Here is a 20787-nt window from a genome sequence, read left to right as displayed (position 1 = left end):
GAAATGGCCATTGGATATGACAATGTAGAGAGATCATTGACGATTGATCACAGTTGGTTAAGTTTTCTCAGTTGAAGGACAGAAGTGAGTTCGGAACAAACTGAAAAAGGAATAGGAAACAAAGAAGTACAAAACAGCAAATATAGACAACTCTGAAGAAGTTTTTCTATGAAAGGGAATAGAGAAATGAAACCAGGATGTTGGATAAGTCTTCACACGATGTCAAATTCAGTAGAGTGACATCTCTGTATGTCTTTAAAAGAAAATAAAAAAGCAAAGAGATGTGTCATATATGATTGGCATAAGCCTATTCCAGGTAATCTGTCTTGATTTTTCTATATAAATAAAAAAGCAAAGAGATGTGTCATATATGATTGGCATAAGCCTATTCCAGGTAATCTGTCTTGATTTTTCTATATAAATGTAGACAGACTTATGGTTTCTTTTTAAATGGCAGCCTCATGCACCATTATTTGGTTGTGTAATCCGTTATTTACCCAGTCCCTTATTGGTGGATGCTTGTGCTGTTTTCGTTTTGTTGCTAATATAAATGGTATATTGAAAATTGAGGTGCCTAAATCTTGGCACCTTTTTGAAGTATATCCCTAAAGTATGACTTTAGCACTCAAGTTATAAGGTCACAGAATATGATTTATCATTCTGACAGATATTGTGAGTTTTCCAAAATGATTACACCTATTTATATACCCAATATAAATAAATGCCTGTTTTTCCACACCTGATAGGTGAAAGAAAAGGTGTCTCATTTATATTTCTTCAATAATTGAGTTGCATATAATTTCTTTATATATCATATAATTTGCGTATAATTTCTTTATTATATATAATGAATATTTATCATTTTTATTAATTTCCTCTATTTTACTATTTAGAAGAATATTCATTATAAGGGAATACAAAAGCCAGTGAAGTTTCTTTGTATTGGATACTATTACAAAGAACTCCAGGTTTCAAAGATGAGGAAAGGAGATCTGATTAGTGATTTGTTGCATACCCACCTCCTCCCAGGGGCTACTTGTGTTTATATCTTTTATTCCAGTTTTAAAGTTGAAGCAAAAGAAGTAGAAATAGCTCTTTCTTGTGAATAACAATTTGCTGTCATTCTGGCAATGATAATCTTCAAAGAAGATTACTTTTCTCTAGTTTATTTTTAGCCAGATGACTGTTGCCCTCTTCAATAGAAATGATTACATACAATTTCTTTTGTCAGTTGGGTAGGCAAAGTGAACTGAGGTGTGCACATAGTAGTTATTCAAAATTCTTTTAACTCCTCCCTTGCTCATATCCTCATTTCAAATAGATTTATCTTTCAGACCACGTACCAAAATTAACATAGAGCACAGAGAGATCCTATAGGTAGCAAGGAATACAGGATTCATTACTCATTCCTTTTCTGGGGTCTCTTAATTCTGTAATTCAACTTTTTTTTTTTTTTTTTTTTTTTTTTTTTTTTTTAATAGAGGCATGTTTTATTTATTTATTTATTTGTTTGTTTGTTTTTGTTTATACATGCACTGGGTACAGTCAGAAGCATGGGAGGGTGAGAGAATTCACCAGAGCCAGAGCGGGGAGCAGAGCAGGCAGAAGGACCGAAGTACACTGCTGAGGGGAGCAGTGGGCGGCAGGAGGGGTCTGCGCGCCATGTGGGACCCTCCTCTGGTGGCCGGGGAGCACCCGGGGATCGAACCAGCGCCGCAGAGGCCGCGGGCAGCTTCGCAACCCAGCGCTCAACCGCTGCGCCACCGGGGAGGCCCGTAATTCAACTTTTTACAAATACCAAGGGATTCCTGGGATTAACATCCACTATAACAAAGAGGTAGTTCTGTAGAGTTGAACACATTGAATTTTGTCCAAATGGCTTGATTTTAACACCACACACAGAAGTTTCACTTGTTTAGTTGAGCATAAAATGGTAACTCAAATGGACTTTTTTTTTTTTTTTTTTTAAAGATTTATTTATTTATTTATTTATTTATACAAGCACTGGGTACAGTCAGAAGCGCGGGAGGGTGAGAGAATTCACCAGAGCCAGAGCGGGGAGCAGAGCAGGCAGAGGGACTGAAGTACACTGCTGAGGGGAGCAGCGGGCGGCAGGAGAGGTCTGCGTGCCATGTGGGACCCTCCTCCAGTGGCCGGGGAGCAGCTGGGGATTGAACCGGCGCTACAGAGGCTGCAGGCAGCTTTGCAACCCAGCGCTCAACCGCTGTGCCACCAGGGAGGCCCCTCAAATGGACTTTAATTTGTGTTTCTTTGATGGCTGTACTGTGTCAGTCGAGATTTTTGGGTACTATTTTTTTTTTTTTTACAATTAAGATGAATAGAAAAAAATTTAGTAAATCTCAATAAAAATAAACTCTATGAAGATTAGAAGAGGTGAGGGTCTCACATGGCATGCAGACCTCTCCTGCCCGCCCACTGCTCCCCTTAGCAGTGTACTTCATCAGTCTGCCTGCTCTGCTCCCCGCTCTGGCTCTGGTGAATTCTCTCACCCTCCCACGCTTCTAACTGTACCCAGTGCTTGTATAAATAAATAAATCTTTAAAAAAAAAAAAAAAAGTCATGGTAAGTAAATTAAAAAAAAAAAGATTAGAAGAGACACTGACATTTAAGAAGCCATTTCTAGCTGAAAGTTATTACTCTCCTATTCTTAGTGTTTTGGTAATCATTCATTCATTCTACAATTGAGTGTCTGTGTGTTCAGTCTGTGGATTAGCTGACCTCCAGTGGACAGTCCAGTAGGTAAATAGTGTTAATATAGCATAAATGTGTATTTGATAGATATGTGAACAAAACACAGTAGTTTCCAAAATACTTTAATTCTAGCTATAAAATCCTGAATAGTTGTACTAAAATATAACACTGATTTAAAAACTAACTACATGCTGTTTTAAAACCCCATATTCTTTATTTTATCTGAGTTTTTAAAACTTAGAATTTAAACTGTGAATTTAAAAGTTAGCTCTTATTTTGGGCCTCCCTGGTGGGGCAAGGGGTTAAGTCACAGCACTATGATGCTATCCACAGCCACTGCAGCACGAGCACGAGTTTGATCCCCGGCCAGAGAGCTAACCCACATGGTGCAGCAGACCTCTCCTGTCTCACCCGCTGCTCCCTTCAGCAGTGTATTGCAGTCAATCCTCCTGTTCTGTTTCCCACTATGTCTCTGGTGAATCCTTTCACCTGCCCCCTGCACCTCTGGCCTGTTCTTGTATGCATAAATAAATAAATGTTTAAAAAAAACCCAAAAACTTAGCTCTAATTTTACTCAAAGTGAAATGCTTACGTATTTAACTCAGTGCCAAGGATGCCATTCATGGGTTTAAATTTACTGTGAGCTGGTCACCTTGTCTTTGTTTTTAGTGTCGGCAGTCTGTTAGGCTATTCTTCATCCCACTTAAATAACTATAGTAATTTTTTGCTAAAATGTTCTACTATTGATCTCATACCTTCGTATGAATCTATTAAAATAAATACATCAGCATTAATGGGTAAAAGGTCCAGAGATCTTTGTAAAATTAAAAAAAAACAAACCTACATTATTTTCTAAACTTTTTACTAAGGTTCATGAAATAAAATGAATCATAGGTTTCCTACAAACCACAAATCTACTTTAAGAAGAATTATCCTTTATTACTTGCCCACGTGTTGGGTGTTTGGAAAAGCCTCTTCATTTCATCTGCAGTTTTGCAAGTGGTAATATGGAAGGTCAGTGTACCTGTAAGAGTGATAATACATTTCCAGGTCCAGTGTGAAGATCATACAGTTTGCATTCTCTGATTCTCTTTCCTTGTCACAGATAATACGTCATAAACTATATTTAAAATATAGTCTCTACTTCAGTATGATGCATTGTAAGCTACAACTTCATAGTTTTTATTTCAACTTTTGTATATCTACTTATGTATTTTAAAATTATTAATGTAATATGTAAAACTCTATATTTTTAAAAAATCAGAACATCCTTAGAAAATATCACTGATTATATATTTATATTTACAACCTTAAATGGTATCCATTGAGTCAGTCTTTTGATCTCTTTATTTCATGAATGAAAGTTATAATACCACTTCCCTGTTTGCTCCCTAAGATTAAATTTCGAGAATATTTATCATGTGGAGACAAACAAAACTCAGTTCTTGATCTAGATCTAGATTATAGTCTGTTAGGACAGGCAAATCTATAAATGGGTAATTGCTTTATAATGTGAAAGATCAAGGGTAGACACACCAAATGCAGAAGTATTACCAACATTGATGGGCGAGAGGGAAAAATCAGGGGAGGATGACTAGATTCATGACAGGTAGCCAAGATTAGGGCACAGGCATTTGGGAAGAGAGACTCATACATGCAATATTGCAGAGATGGGAAGTGGCCCAGTGTGTTCTGAAAGCTAGTAGTAATTTTGTGTTGCATGTTTAAAATGCCACACGTACTGTCCAGAGATGCCACAGAAGAATAGATAGGACCAGATCCAGGTACTTGTATCTTATTCTGTAGGTAGGGGAAGGATTTAAAGCCGATGAGAATCACAGCTGTGTGTATTTTAGGTGATCACTCTGATAGAACAGATTGAAGATGGGAAAATGAAGATAGAAGACTAAGTAGGGATTACTGCTTTACCTTGAGTAAAAAGTGAGGTCAGTGAACTAAAAAGGCACGACAAGACATGGAGGGCTTGAACTGAGCTGAGAGCTGAACCCTGTTCAGGAGCTGGAATGGTTAAGACTTGATGATTGATGAGAGAGCTTCCTGTCCGAAACTTAAGATATATGATTTTCTCCAATCTTCATATGTAGTTTCTAATTTTTGAGAACGTCACTGCTTTCAAATCAGTTATCCTATTCCTAAATCTATCCAAAGGGAGAAGAGGCACTTTGTATATTTATTTTTTTCCAAAAGCCCAGTCTAATGCTATGTTCTTTTTAGGTGAGATGGGCAGACCTGGAAGAGAAGAAGGACGCAGATAGGAAAAGGGCCATAGGTTTTGTGGTCGGACAGACTGATTGGGAGAAGATCACAGATGAAAGTGGTCATCTGGCTGAAAAAGCCCTCAATCGAACCAAATATATATGAGACTTAGTTTTTGAATGGAGTCATTATTCCTCTAAGGTAAGGGTATACAGTCATAGAAACAGCCTACTGTGTGGTTGTTTTGAAGGGTCTGAGATGAAGAAGACAGCATGCTTTGCTAAAAATGCTTCTCTTGTATTATTGTCTGGTTCTAAAAGAGTAAGTATGTGCTCATTGCCAACACTTAAAATATAAGGTATTGGAAAAGTAAGCAATTTTCTGCATCCTAGCTCATTTATAATTATGTAAGGCTTGAGAATAGTTTGAATTCTATAGATGTGGGAAGTAGTAAGGATGTGATGCTAAGATCTATCTACTGAGCTTTTGGCCTGTGCTTTCCTGGCGTGACAGCCTTTTCTTTTCTTTCCAGGTGGTTCGCTTTGAGGTGATCTAAAGCCAAGGCCTCGTGGAGCTTCATTGTGTGTCACCTTGCTTCCACATTTCAGTTTTTGTTTTGTTTCTACTGCTTTAGTTTTTTAAAGTTCTCCAGTGTCACCCAAGAGGTATTAGAATCTTGCTGTACCCAAGCAAGACATTAATTTCCTTTTAACTATTTTGGGGAGGGAGGGAGTGATAGTTTATCTACTGAAGCCAGGTGGGGGTCTGCTGGAGGATTCCAACAGAAAATATTTCCTCCACTGTACAGTGTCACAGACTATCATCATTGCTTTGTGGCTGTTTTTGTTTTTTTACTGTATGTAACTGGTAGCTGATTGTATTAGAATTAAAAACAATAAACTTTCACGATAAAGCCGATGAGATCCATGGGCTGTACAGCATGGGCCCCTTTCTCTTGTTTTCTTAATTTTATATTTATTGCTATTTTAATATGGTGTGTTCTGATTACATGCTAACTGAACATCCCCAAACCTCTTTCCTGTGGAATATTTTATAGCTCAATAATTCCATAATGCATGTTGTAAACACAAGGTTCAATGATGTTCAAAACTCATCTTTGTTTTATAGATGATTTTTCTGTCTAGTCTTAGAGACAGTTTCAAATATGGAGGTTTGGTGGAGGGTGAGTGAAGCATATGTACATATGGAGTAGTAAAATGTAACCCCAGAGTTACATAGGCTTATAAACAATTGACAAATTTAATAAAAAGCAAGCAAATATTCATCATCAGTTCCCTGGAGCATATCTAACTATAACATAATATTTTATCATTTTATTTTTTGGGTCTTCTCTGTTCCACCCTTTCTTGTTTCCTTCCTCTTTTCATTTTCTTCCCTCATGCTTTATTATGTTTTGAATTTTCCATGATCTGGCTTTGACCTAGTGAGAAGAACTGATATGCTCCATTGAACTCAGCGGCGCTTTACTGCTTAATTTGAATTGTTGATTTTTAATCAAAATTTTGGGGAAGGAGTATGAAGACATAGAGCCCTCTAGCATGCAGCCTTTAAGCCTGTCAAGTTTTCAAGGTTCTTGCCAGACTGCTCATTATTGGAAGGCATAGCTTCTGCACAGAACTGACTTCCTTGTGGATAGTACCAAGTAGAACCTAGACACATACAGAGCTAAAACTCAGACATCATTCTTATTTAAAAACAGAAAAGGAGTAAACCCTTTTTTTTCATTCTTCAAAGAAAAAAGGCAATTTCTAGCACTAGAGATGACAGAGATGAGCCTTCTTTCTCAAACACCATTTCTACTCTATAATCCAGCTTATCAAGTTGTAAATTTGCTCACAAAAGGTTTGAATATTTTGAAATGTTCACTTTTGGGCCATAGACAAAAACCTTTTTAGTTTTATGAGCTGCATTAAATACTGTGTGAACAGACCTGATATTTATTACTGCGCAGTGATAGTATCACTTTTGGGTCAAGAACTTGAAATTATAGTATTGACGACTCTAATTTAGTGGAAAATTCTAACAACTTTCTGCATTTTTTACATTTTCTGAAATTATGTTTAAATGAACAAGTCAATATTAACAAGTCAATATTAAATGTATAACTTGCTACATTAAATTAACTGTTCATAGTATTTAACAAGCTACTTTAGTTGTTTATTGGTCAACAGTACATTTTTTATATACCAATCTTTCTCATCCGCCTTTACTATGCTGAGTGATGGTACGTTACAAGATGGACAATAGAATTTTGTTTCTACAAAAACTTACTAGTTATTCAGTCTACTAAATGGCTTCATCAAAAACAAAATTTCCAGAATACATTCTCTAGTTCAGAAGAAAATGGAAGCATTTATGTTCTTAAAGAGAATGTTTTACTTGACTTGTCTTAATCTTTTATGTTCTGACTGACAATATTCAAATTGCCAATGAAATAAGAAGTGGTGATTACACAAGAACTGCTGTGACTCTGTCATGTTTCTTCCTTGCAGCGATGGCTTTGTGTGTGTGTGATTTTATGCCAAAGTGGCAGGGAAGAGTGAAGAGTCAGAAGTGACCTCTTGTCATTTTTTAGAAGATACAGATTAACATGACCTTAGAGGTTGAAAATAGACCATTGCCTACTTTAGGAAACTGTATATAACAAATAATCTCAATGAAAGAATATGAATTTTTTAAAAATTTAAATTTAAAAATTTTTTTAAAAAATTAATTTTTTAATTAAAAAATAAGATTAGGCATCAAGAGGAAAGAGACTTGTATTTGACTGTATTAGTCTGATATGGAACTATTAAGAAATTCTTGAATTTTCATTACCACTAGAGGCAGAACAGAATAGAAATAGTCTAAGAATATCTAGGAGAAATTTGATATGAATAGAAAATCCTTTGATAATACCAATATTTTAAATTTTTTGAGATATCCATGGAATACAAGGACCGAACTTGGCTTCCACTTACTTGCATTTTACTGTTTATTAACTTTATTTTCCTTATTTCTGAAAACTGGTGTGTGCTTTTAAATTTTTATTTGGATCATGTTAAGTTTATTTTAAATCTTTCATGTCACAACAAACTAGTCTGCTGTTGGGGAAATTTCCTGATACCTTTAGGGTTTCAGATCTTTTAGACTAAATGTAAAATGTCTCACTTTAGTGATTCTGCTCTACTTATAAATTCCTGTGCAAATAATGAGAAACATTTCTATTTGGGAATCATTTATTTAGGGTTAAGTTAGCATATTCAAAATAAATTGTGACTGATTACAGAGATTAAAAGTTGTTAATAATACACAGTAGTATTATTTGACAATTGATTTACATAATTTTATAGAAATTCAAGTTTTATTCAGATATCAATGATTAATTCAGAAGTTTATTGACAAATATAAAATTTTGAATTATCTGGTCAGATTTGCCATTCTTGTAAAAAAAAAAAAATCCTGATTATTGATTGGGCAAACCAAAGTAAAGACCATTTCATCTGGAAACCAAGTATTAAATTCTTACTTGGATTGACAAAAGTTCAACCTGGACTTTCTTTGCTAAATTGTAAATATTTTGGTAATAGGTATCTAGAGACTGGTTTACTGCTAGGACTGTAAAAACTTAGATTGTCATCCACAAGTAGACTGTACAGCTTCTCAGATGGATTTCCGAGCTACCAAAGCTAAGATGGAAGTTTTCTAAGCCATAACAGAGTCAAACATACAGTAAAAATGAAAATATTGGTAGCTGTCATCACTTTTTGACTTGCTCTCAACTGTGCTTTTGAAATTTAAAGTTTTCAGCTGGCTTGATTGGAGACAAGTGACATCTTTTTTTAGTCAGCTACCATGGTTAGAGCTATGTCATATGACATAGTGTAGTGTGGAGTAATAATTCAGAAGCATTTTTGGGTAATCAGTGACATGGATCTTCAGAACCAGTATAGAAGCTTAAGAGGCTTTGGTTGATCAGGCAAAGGATGATTAATAAGTACCCATGAGAAGATGGGTAATAACAGAAGCAGTTGCTAGTGAGGGCAGAGAAGCATTGGTTTGCCTTGATTTTCAATATTCAAAAAGTGGTAATTTTATGAATAAGTAATATATCCGTCTGTTATAAATTTTAGCAGGTTCAAGAGTATATTAAATTCTCCCTCCCACCCCAACTCCCAGTCTCCTATTTCCGTATCTGTAGAGGCAGCCAGTGTTGCCTGTTCCTGTGACCTTTCAGAAAAACTTTTGTGGGTAAGCACATTTTTTTGTTTCGGTTTACCCAAGTGAAAAAGTGCTACAAGCATTACCTTGGTTATTATTTTTTAATATTATGTATGTCTTAAGAGGTCATTCAGATCTATATAGAATGTTCTCATTCTTATTCCTGACTTTTCCTTCTCCCACTTTCCTTTTCCCTCTTTAGTTTTCCAAAGGTATCTTCTTGTAAGGAGGTCTACTGAATATATTTAGAAAGTGCTTCAAGTATATTTCCATTCTCATGGCACAGAATATATATTGTGTGGGTATATTTCAACACATGTAGGTTTATGTGTCCACCCCCATCTTCATCACACCCTGCCTCTAACCCTAGGTACCACTAAAGTGTTCATTTCTATATAATGAGCATTTCTATACAAATTTTGTCATGTAAAGAATTCTATATAATGGGATTATATAGTGTGTAACCTTTAAGGGTTGGTTGGTTTTGGTTTTTGGCTTAATTCCCTTGATATTCATTCAAATTGTTATGTGTATCAATAATTTGTTCTTTTTTTGTTGCTCAGTAGCATTCCATCCCATTCCCTTTTACAGTTGCAAAATATTTTAGGCCTTCACCGTAAATTAATTTACAAGATCTCTGTTGATGGGTATTCATGTTGTTTTTTGCTTTTATAAATTACAGATTTTGTATACCATATGTCATCATCACTTTGCCACTTTGTATACTTGCCTAATTTCTGGCATTGAAGAGCACAACCAATGACATCCTTTACATAGACATCATCAGAGGGTGACCAGCCTTAAAGCCAGCACAACACAGTGGTGAACAATCAAGACAGTATGACAGTAATGAGATGACAAAGACAGATCTTGCTTCCTAGAAAATGCTGCCTGATAGCATTCTGACAGTGCAGATAGCCAGGGTATGTCTTGAAGGGCTAGACTAGCCAGACACTCGGATAGTTCCCTGATCCCCACATGCTTAGCCACTGTTGTCTGTACCTGGGTATTCATGCACTTGCACCTCAGTGACTGGTGTGGTCTCAGTTCTCAGGTGCTGTTCCTTACACATTTGACCGTAGTCAAGAAGCACCTTCATGACAGACTGAGGTTCTGCCCTTATGGACAGCCCTCTGCCTGCCAACACAATCTTGCATTTGTGATATAATAAAGACCCTGTAGATATGATTTTACTGTGCAGGGGATAGACGATGTCTGCTTAAGAAACTTGCGCTTTTTGCCAGATATTTATATTCTTGTTTTTAATAATATTAATCTAGAATTACAGGTCCCTCTTGTATATTTGAAGTATTGAAATCTCTTCTACCGTAACTTGAAATCCCACTCTTAGATCTGTTATTAATGACAGTTTCTGTTTCTTGACTAGATGTGTCTAATGTCTATTTCTCTTACAGCATCTAGCTCAATGCATGCCTCATATCTGTAGAGTGGATAAATTAGAAGGCTGTCTCCTATGCATTTGGCAGTGGTCACAAACTCAGAGTTGGACAGGTAACAAATGAGTGAGACAGGAGGGTGGAGACTGTGGCAAACTGGTGAACAAGGTAGGTCTGGTTAAAAGGGAGGCAGCATCTGCTCACCACAGCAGAGTGGGGCCATGTGGGATGTGAGTCGTGTGGCCAGATTTGCTGGGTTTTCAGGAAAAGTGAGAAATCTAAGTTTTTATGTGAGATCTACAATATTTCAGTGCCACAAACTTTTTTTGTTTCTTTGTTTTGTTTGTTTTTGTAAGTGCAGCCTTCCTGCCATTTCAGACTTAAAATGGGTTGAAACTTGGTATTTGGTGAAGAAGTTGGAGAGACCTTAGAGCTCATTCCTTTCAAGTCCCCTCATTTTACAGATGAAGTTTCTGAGACTGAAAGAAGAAAAATGACTTACTCTAAGTTTTACAGCTAATTGATGGCAAACAAGTCTAGAATTTGGGTTTCCTGGTCTATAACCTGGCACTTTCTTTTTCCTTAACTAAAATACTGCTTTTTATGAGGGTCTTCATAAGTTCTAGGACTGTGAATCCCCCAGTGTTGATTTGTTGTATGTGTGTGTGTGTGTGTGCACTAAATTCTGTGAAAATAGAAACACATTCTGATTTAAAGATAGCAATCAGGAACAGTGTGATTCAGTTGCTGACCTCTGTAACCATCTCTTTGAATCCTCACAAGTACATGGTAGCTGTATACCTAGGATCTCATTTATTGCTTGTTAGATTGTTTGATTCTTCTTTTTAATCATAGAAGCTTAAAATTTTTGACTTGACTTTTACTTAAACTTGAACTTTACCAAATATTCATATTCTTGTGTTTGATACTGTTGATCTAGATTATTGCTTCCTCTTATATATCTGAAGATTTGAAATAATCTCTTCCACCATAACTTGAAATTTCACTCTCAGATCTATAATTTCTAACAATGAGTTCCTATTTCTTGACTAGGTATGTCTAATATTTATTTATTTTATAGCATTTATCTCAGTGAATTAATTATTGTACAAGAAAAGTGGAGTTTTCTCTATGGCGTAAAGAAGAGCATTCATGTATTGCTGTTTAGATAGCTTACAGAAGTAATTTTGTTTTCTGTAATTGTAATTTGTAATATAACCAGCCAGTTTTCTTTTAGCTCTGCTGACAAGCATCTTATCTACTTCATTTGCAAGTCACTTTTTTAAGGGTAAACACATGAGCTTGGCAAAGAAGTCTGTCAACAACATGATCCCAGCTACTTCTCCAGCTTCTTCTTCCACTCTTTTTACTACCCATATACTACACTGTAGCCTCACTGTATGACTTACTGTTACTGAGCACTTCCAGCAATTTCCTGTTTCACTGCCTCCTTATTTCATCCTTTGAAAACAGCTCAGATCACATGTTATCTTCTTCCTGAAGCTGTTCCTGATCTTCCTATCTTGTTTTCTCCCCCCAGCTTTCACAGGACTTTGCTTATATTTGACCTATGATCTCTTGATTTGCCTTTCTAGTAATTTACACACCTGTTATTTCTTCCCCATAGTATCACACTCTAAAATGCAAGCTCCTAGAGGGTAAGAACTATGTTTTAATAATCTTCCACCCTTGTAATACATAATGTATAATACCTGTTATGTATAGTTGTTGCTCAACAGTCATATTTAGAATTAATGATATGGTAAACTTTAAATATAAAATTCATATAGGTCAGTTCATGTGTAATTCACAAATCTCCAATTCTCCTTTTTGCTTTTTCACTGCCTCTTTTGTCTTCTGGTTTGTGGTATAGACATAAAGATTATATAAACCAGGTATCACAAACCCAATGCTTGCTAAGGATGGGAAGATATTGTGAGAGAATAGTTTTATAATGACATGTTATATTCTTTCATCAGGAACATGCTATGAAAATTAGGTGTCTGGGAATGTTCTTCATTCCCATGAAAAATATTTGCTCTCATTTTTCTTGAACATTTGACACTACCTAGTTTTGCCACTTTTGATAGAGATGTAAGTACAAATATTAACTAATTTTCTTCCAAACTCTGCTGTGAGAAAAACAGCAGAAGCAGGATGACAGTAAATAGCAATTGACTCAGCTCAGTGTTGGAATTGCAATAGGGTGGGGGGTGGGGAGTAAGAGATTGGGATACTGCAGAGAGCTTGCCCTATTTCAGTAAGAAAATTCTTCCACAGCCGGTGGTTACCATGAAGCAAGGTAGACCCAGTGTTACTAGATGAAAGTAGTCTTTTCAAAATACTGTGTGGACAATACAGTAGAGGCAAAAGTACTCATCTGTAGACCACATTACCTACAGGCCATCATTCTGGGACTTCTGACATATACCATAAAGGATGGTAACAATTCTGAAAGACCATTGCTACAAAGGAGGTATCTATAGGAAAAGAAACATAAGGTTATTTCACACAGATTGTATATAAATATTTTGACCACATCATTTTGGAATGAGCAATTCTGTTTTCATTGAGCCATATGGCAATACATACATAACATACTGGAACTGAATTTGCAATGGTTCATATTTGTCCACTGTTAGCTTTCATATGAAATCATGTATATTGCTCCCCTCCTTGGGTGATATCTTTCCATTCCCTCCATTTATCAAGATACAGGTAAGGACCTTGTATGTGCACAATTAAATAATTGGCACATCCCTATCTCAGAGAAAGAAGACAAGAATAACCTTTGGTTAAGTGGAGCAGCTGAGCAGCCATATCAAGATGCAAATTTGGCCAGAATATTCTGCTTTTATCTCTCCATAGCTTTCTCCTATTTCCACTGGAAAAAAAGGATGAGTGTCATTAAAGCTTCTTTGTTGGTAACCTGTCAGTGTCGAGGTGGGTATACTTTTGCTGTGTTTGGTTTCTTAGAATATATTTTTTGGTCTTTTTTTTTCCAGATTCATTTCAGCCATAAAATGTAAACTGATTCTCATTATTTTAAAAAGTTAAAATATTACAGGTAATACTGAACACCTCCCTCCACGACTTAAGCCACTGAGCAGCAAACACCTTAAAATCTTAGAGGTAATTACTGTTATCATTTTGGATTGTGGTTTTCCAAATCTTTTTCTGTGCATTTATAAACATATACTTGTACCTGTAAAGATAAAGCTTTATTGTTTTTACATGAGTGATATTTTACATATTCTGTGAACCCACTGTCTTACGTGTATCTGTACTACACACATGTATGTTTATTTATATGCATATAAATACACATGTGTATTCCTTGATGTTTATATGATATGTAGTTGATTTTCCCTTACTTGTAGTTTTTCACTCCATAACAATGTTGCATTCAATATGCTTGTAAATGCCCCACTTTGGGCATATTTTCAATTTTTCCAGGAAAAATTATATTGTCGGGTCATAGGGATACAGTGTCTCCTTTCATGTCCTTGTAATTATCTGTACAGTGTTTTAGAGTTCTAGCTTAATATCTACAGTACCAAAATGAATTCCTTTCTTGGTACTTTAAAATTCCAGTTTTTTAATGCTGCTCACTTTGAATTCTGCCTTTTGAATCAATTTGGACTTTGTACAGATAACCAAAATAGGTTCTAAGTAGGATCCATAGCTCAAAACTCATAACCTTTTGGGACTGGTGCTGTTTCAATGGTCGGAAAATTAAATTGTTAGTTAGAAGATAATCTGCCTTAAATCAAGTTGTTTTTGTCTGGTCCCTTTTGGAATTATGACAACTGACTTCACAGGTGCTATGAAAATATTTTCTCACATCACACATCTTTAATACTATTTTGAATAACTCTGGAAATACAGGTTTTAATACTCTCCTTTAAAAAAGGGGGCGGGGACATTACTTTGATGAAGTTTAGAATACTAACTTTGCTTGAGAAGATCTAATTAATTTAATTGGTTATTAAAACTTTTAGAATATTGACACAAATTACTAATATTTGAAATGAAATGTGACATCACTACAGGTCCCTTGGGCAGTAAAAAGATAACAAAGGAGTACCAAGAAAAAATCCTTGCCCCGAATTTGATAACCTGGATAAAATTGACTGACTAAAGACACGCTCTACCAAAGTCCACACAAGAGGTAGAAAATTTAAATAGGCCTGTATCCTTTAAATAAATTAAATCAGTACTTATAAATTAATTAACAAAACAGAAAGCAACAAGACCAGGTGGGTTCACTGGGAAACCAAACATTTTAAGGAAGAGATTATACCAATTCTCTATGGTATCCTCTTAGACATAGAAACAGAGGGAATGCTTCCTAGCTCAGACTATGGGACTTGCATTATCATAATATCAAAACCAAAGATATTACAATAAATCTACAGACTACAGATTAGGTATCTGGGAATAGTCTTCATTCCCATGAAAAATATTTGCTCTCATTTTTCTTGAACATTTGACACTACCTAGTTTTGCCACTTTTGATAGAGATGTAAGTACAAATATTAACTAATTTTCTTCCTAACTCTGCTGTGAGAAAAACAGCAGAAGCAGGATGACAGTAAATAGCAATTGACTCAGCTCAGTGTTGGAATGGCAATAGGGTGGGGGGTGGGGAGTGAACATAATTCAGAAATCCTCGGCAAAATATTAGCAAGCCAGATAGTGTATAAATAATGTATAAAAATAATTATGTACCTCAACCAAGTGGGATTTATCCCAGATAATCAAGACTGGTTCAGCTTTCAAAAATGAGTTAATGCAATCACATCATCAGGCTAAAGAGAAATCATACCAATATAGTCATATCAATAGATGTAGAGGAAACAGTTGACAAAAGCCAACACCTTTTCATAACAAAAAGGGAAAAAAAAAACCTTCAATGAACTAGCAATAACGGGAAACTTCCTTAATTTATACATATTCCAAAGACTACCAAAAAAAGCCTACAGCTATCATATTTCATCACAGTGATGAGAAACTTAAGCTTTCCTACTAAGATCAGGAGCAAGGCAAGTATGTTGCCTCCCATCACTACTTTTCAACATTGTTTTGAAAGTCCTAGTAATGCAATAAGAAAAGCAAAGGAAACAAAATTGTATCTACTGAAAAGGAAGAAATGAAAACTTCATTCATGGGAAACATGATTGTTTATGTAGAAAATTTGAAAGACTATATACTTCCGGTATTAATAAGCAATTTGCAAAGTAACAAAGTCAATTTCCTACATACCAGCAGTAGAGAAATGGAACTTGAAATTAATACCATTTATATTGGCATCCCCAAAAATATGGAGGTATAAATCCAACCAGATACGTGAAAGATCTGTATGAGGAAAACTTCAAACTGATGAAAGAAATCAAAGAGCTAAATAAATACAGAGATGCTATGTGCATGGATAGGAAGACTTGTTCTTGTCAAGATGGTAATTCTTCCCATACTGATTCTAAAGTTTATATGGAGAGACAAAAAAGACCCAGAATAACCAACATAATATTGAAGGAAAAAGAGGAAGAACAACAAAAATGAAGAAACAACAGCAAAATTGAAGGACTAACACTACCTCATTTCAAGATTTACTGTAAAGCTATAGTCATGAGAGTACCATGGTGCTGGTGAAAGAATAGACAAGTGGAAAAATTGAGAGCCCAAAACAGGTCCTCATAAATATGACCAGTTGATCTTTGACAAGAAGCAAAGCAACACAGTGAGCAAAGACAGTATTTTCAATAATGCTGCTAGAACAATAGAACATTGACATGAAAATAAGTGAACCTAAGCACAGACCTTAGACCTTCGCAAAAAATTAACTCAAAATGTATCACAAACCAAAGTGTTAAACACAAAACTATAAAAGTCCTAGAAGCTACCACAGGAGAAAATCTAGATGACTTTAGATTTGGCGATGACTTTTTAGATCACGAAAAGCACAACTCATGAAAGGATTGATAAGCTGAACTTGATTCAGATTAAAAACTCTCTTCTTCGAAAGACACTGTCTAGAGAATAAAAAAGCCAAAGACTGGGAGAAAATATTTGAAAAATACCTACCTACAAAGAACTCTTAGAGCAAGAAAACAATTCAATTTTAAAAAGGTCTTGACATCTTGTCAAAGGAGATATATAGATGAGAAATAAGCATATGAAAAGATGCTTCACATCATATGTTAACAGGGGCATGCAAATTAAAACAAGATCACCACCTATTAGAATGGCCAAAATCCAGAACACTGACAACAAATGCTGGCAAGTATGTGGAGCAACAGAAACAGGAATTTATTGCTGGTGAGAATGCAGAATGGTACAGTCACTTTGGACAAGAGTTTGGAAATTTCCTTTAAAAAGTAAGCATATTCCTATCATACAATCCAGCAATCATGTTCCGTGGTATTTACCCTAAAAAGCTGAAAACTATGGTCACACAATTACCTGCACATGGATGTTTACAGCAACTCTTCATAATTGCCAAAATTTGGAAGCTACCAAGATGTTCCTCAGTAGGTGAATGAATAAACTGTGTAACATCCAAGCAGTGGAATATTATTAGGCACTGAAAAGAACTATCAAGTCATAGAAAGACATGAAGGAAACTTAAATTGATACTAAGCCTGAAAATGCTACATACTACCTATGAATCCAACTACATGACATTCTTTGAAGGCAAAACTGGAGACAGTAGAGATTAGTGGTTGCTGGGGATTAATAGAAAAGGAGTTTTTAGGGCAATGAAACTTCTGTATGATAGTATAATGGTGGATACATATCATACATTTGTCCAAACCCATGAATGTACACCAAGAGTGAACCCTAGGGAAGACTATGGGCTTTGGGTGATACTGATATATTAATGTAGTTGTAGCAGATGTACCACTCTGGTGGGGGATATTGATGATGGGGAAAGCTGCTTTTTATGAAGGCAAGGAATATATGGGAATCTGCTTTGAACCCAAAACGCTAGTCTTCTTTTAAAACACTTTGAGTATTTTCTGCTTTTCAAATGATCTTTTTTTTAAAGATTTATTTATGCATACAAGAGCTGGGGTACAGGCCAGAGATGTGGGGGGTACATGATTCGCCAGAGACAGAGCGGGGAACAGAACAGGCAGACTGAAGTACACTACTGAGGGGAGCAGCGGGCGAGTTCAGGAGAGGTCTGCTGCACCATGTGGGTTGCTCCCTGGCCAGCCGGGGATCAAACTCGTGCTTCAGAGGCTGCGGATTGCTTCAGAGTGCAGTGCTTAACCCCTTGTGCCACCAGGGAAGCCCTCAAATGAATCTTATGCTTTCACTAGGTATAGGTTCTCTACAAGCTCTGAAAGACAGTCCCAAAGTGTAATGTCATGGAAAGGTATTGACAATGGAGGCCTTAATTGAAGAATTGGTGTGGTTCTAATTGAATAATTGCTTGGACTCCATAAGCACTAGAACATACGGTTATTCTTTATGTGTGCATGTTTGGAAGAATGATGAAATTAAAAAAATGCTCCATGTGAAGAATTTTGTTAGAGCATTAGTTATCAACTTTGCATGTAAAAATTACCTAGGGATTGTTAAACTCCTGAAGCTCTGACTATACCACATAGCAATTAAGTCATAATCTGGAAGTGAGATCCAGGCATTGATAGTTGTTAAAGTCCACCATGCCATATAGTTCCAGTGTGCAGCCAAGTTTGAGAATCACTAAGCTAAAGGAGATTTTAAATTTTATTTCCTCTCCATCTGAAGATAGGCTCTTTAATCACAATTACCAAAGAGCCTGATCTGTTCATAACTTTTTTTTAAAGATTTATTTATTCATAGAAGGTGTATAGACTAGAGGTGCTGGGGGCTGGGGAGGTGAGAGGATTAACCAGAGACAGAGTGGAGAGCAGTACAGGCAGATCTACTGAAATACACTGCCGAGGGGAGCAGTGGGCAGTATAGGAGAGGTCTACTGTGCCATGTGGGTTAACTCCCTGTCTGGGGATCAAACTCAGCCCACAGTGGCTGGCTGGCAATAGCTTGATAGCACTGAGACTTTAACCCCTGTGCCCCCAAGAGGCCCTGTTCATAATTTTGAGTTGTGAACGATGTTGGAGCTGTTGAAGGAAACTTGTTAATAACAAACTCCTAAGTGCAAAATAAAACCCACCGGGAAAACATTAATGTAGTTTCCAAATATGCTTAAAAGCCAAGAATCAGCTTAGATAAAAGGAAAATCTAGCTTATTGGGAGCAAATAAAGCTAAGCCTGTTGTGGTAACATGTTATGTCAAACCAAAAAATTGACATTAGTGTATTCCAGTTTATTCAGATTCCAATGATTTTGTAAGTGTGTGCATATGTGTATTTTATGCATTTTTATCTTGTGTAGCTTCATGTAACCACCATTACAATCAAGATTCCACTGTTTCGGGGAACTGTTAAGCAATATATGATGATTCACTTTGTAGTCTCATCACCAACCTGATGTCAGGAATTTTGTATTGTTGGGGACTGCTGCTTTGAAGGTGGTAGATATCATAGTTTTTGTAATGGAAAGGGTTTTATAATGAAAGAATCTGACTCTAGATAATTTGGAGATGACAATACACGCGTTTATGAGCACAAAGATGAGATTGAAAAATAACACCGAAAGACTTGGCAAAAGACAGGCTGATTTTTCAGCAGATAGTTCTGTTCATCATTAAAGGTGCATTTTCCAATAACCTTATAAAGAGGTGATAAATCTTGGTCATTTTATTTGAAGCAAGTGAAAAGATAAGTATATATAAAGTTCTGTTACTGCTCTTGCTCTGGGGGCAGGAACAGGGGGTAAATCCACTAATTCTGCACAACCACAATTAACTGAATGCCAAGTTTTAGTACACTTGAGACTTGATCAATTAACTACTAATTTCTAGTTCCTGAAACAATGAGAAGACAGTCAACCTTCTGGAGAAATGACCTGATGTGTTTGACATAGGCATGTTTATGCAATAAAGAAATGGAAACATCACTTAGCATATTCTAAGTATTGTTAACATACCAAACTTTTACTCATTTTTCAGGTAATTAATGTCTCCAGAGTTTAAGGATACATAATTCTCTCTACCTTTCATGTGGTATTAAGGATGTTAATTATCTTTGCACCTAGTATATCAGAACTAAGGTGTTCATGAATATAAGTCTGGCGGTACCAAATTTCTCTTCCCAGGATTTGCTGATAAATCTGCAATCTAGAAAAACTGTATGTATGTTTTGTTCTGATTGGTTCAGAGTCAGTAAGCTTAGCCCTGATGAAGTAATGGGATATGTGATGAGAAATGAAGTGTTTAAACTTGAGTAAATCAAGCAATCTTGAACAGAAGCAGCTTTGGAGTATTTGTGAAGAATGCGTTCTTTCAGATATAATTATGGGAGCTTTCTTAGGGATTTAATATAGTGAGAATTCAGCAAAACATGAAATTGATAAATCCCACTGTCTCTATAGCTTGGTTTGAAAAAGCCTACTCAGAAACAATAGCTAAAACACTCTTGGCCTTAAATATCCTAGAATGGATAGTCAACATTGATGACTATGTTGATCTGACTAGGCAAGATTATTTTCAATTAAAAAATAAGCTAATCTTTATGAAAATGTAGTCCTGAACATAGATTTAAATGCTAGAAGAGGAGAAAACAAAGATTTTATTTTTTTTTCTTTTTTTCACTTCCTTTATTCTCTCAAGTTGAAAACACCCATACAATTGAAAATGATTAAAACAAATTATACTAAAATTAAAACAAAGATTTTAAATGTTAGGAGAGAGAACATTCTTGCCTAAGGGTTGTGTTAGTATGTGCTCCCTCATAACACCCACCCAGTCACAGCAATAAGCCAGCCTCTTTTAACAAGTTGAACAACTTAAAAACGATATTTTGAATGACTATACATGTTAATCAAGAAAATATTCAAACCAAAACTGTTCTACTCAGTGGACATTAGTACAGCCCTAAAAAGCAGTTCTTAAAGATGGCAAGTTGAATAATTTTAGAAATATCACATTAGTCACAAAACATAATTAAGAGAGTGTCAAAAATGCAATGTATTGGCCTGTAAAGACAAAACCGGTCATACTCTTAGAAACCAGCTACCAAATAGCAATAATAGTTAGGTCATGTACCAAGTACACACATAGGATTGTAATAAAGAGTAAATGAGGACACAAATACAGAGTTTATAGCACAAGGCTGTTTTGTACCTGGGT

General features: G+C 35.8%; 1 protein-coding gene across 1 annotated transcript in view; it reads left to right on the top strand.

The window, feature by feature from the left end:
- The window catches only part of YLPM1 (YLP motif containing 1), a 63913-nt gene extending 57016 nt beyond the window's left edge, over window positions 1-6897 (top strand). The window contains 2 exon segments of the mRNA XM_037503853.2: window positions 4948-5130; window positions 5462-6897. Coding sequence (XP_037359750.1) covers window positions 4948-5094 — 147 coding nt within the window. The 3' untranslated portion in view covers window positions 5095-5130; window positions 5462-6897.
- Window positions 6898-20787: the final 13890 nt, after the last annotated feature.

Source organism: Talpa occidentalis, unplaced genomic scaffold (genome assembly GCF_014898055.3).
Source record: "Talpa occidentalis isolate TD23 unplaced genomic scaffold, MPIMG_talOcc4v2.1 talOcc4.11, whole genome shotgun sequence".
NCBI lineage: Eukaryota > Metazoa > Chordata > Mammalia > Eulipotyphla > Talpidae > Talpa > Talpa occidentalis.
This window is presented reverse-complemented; position numbering and strand designations above follow the sequence as displayed.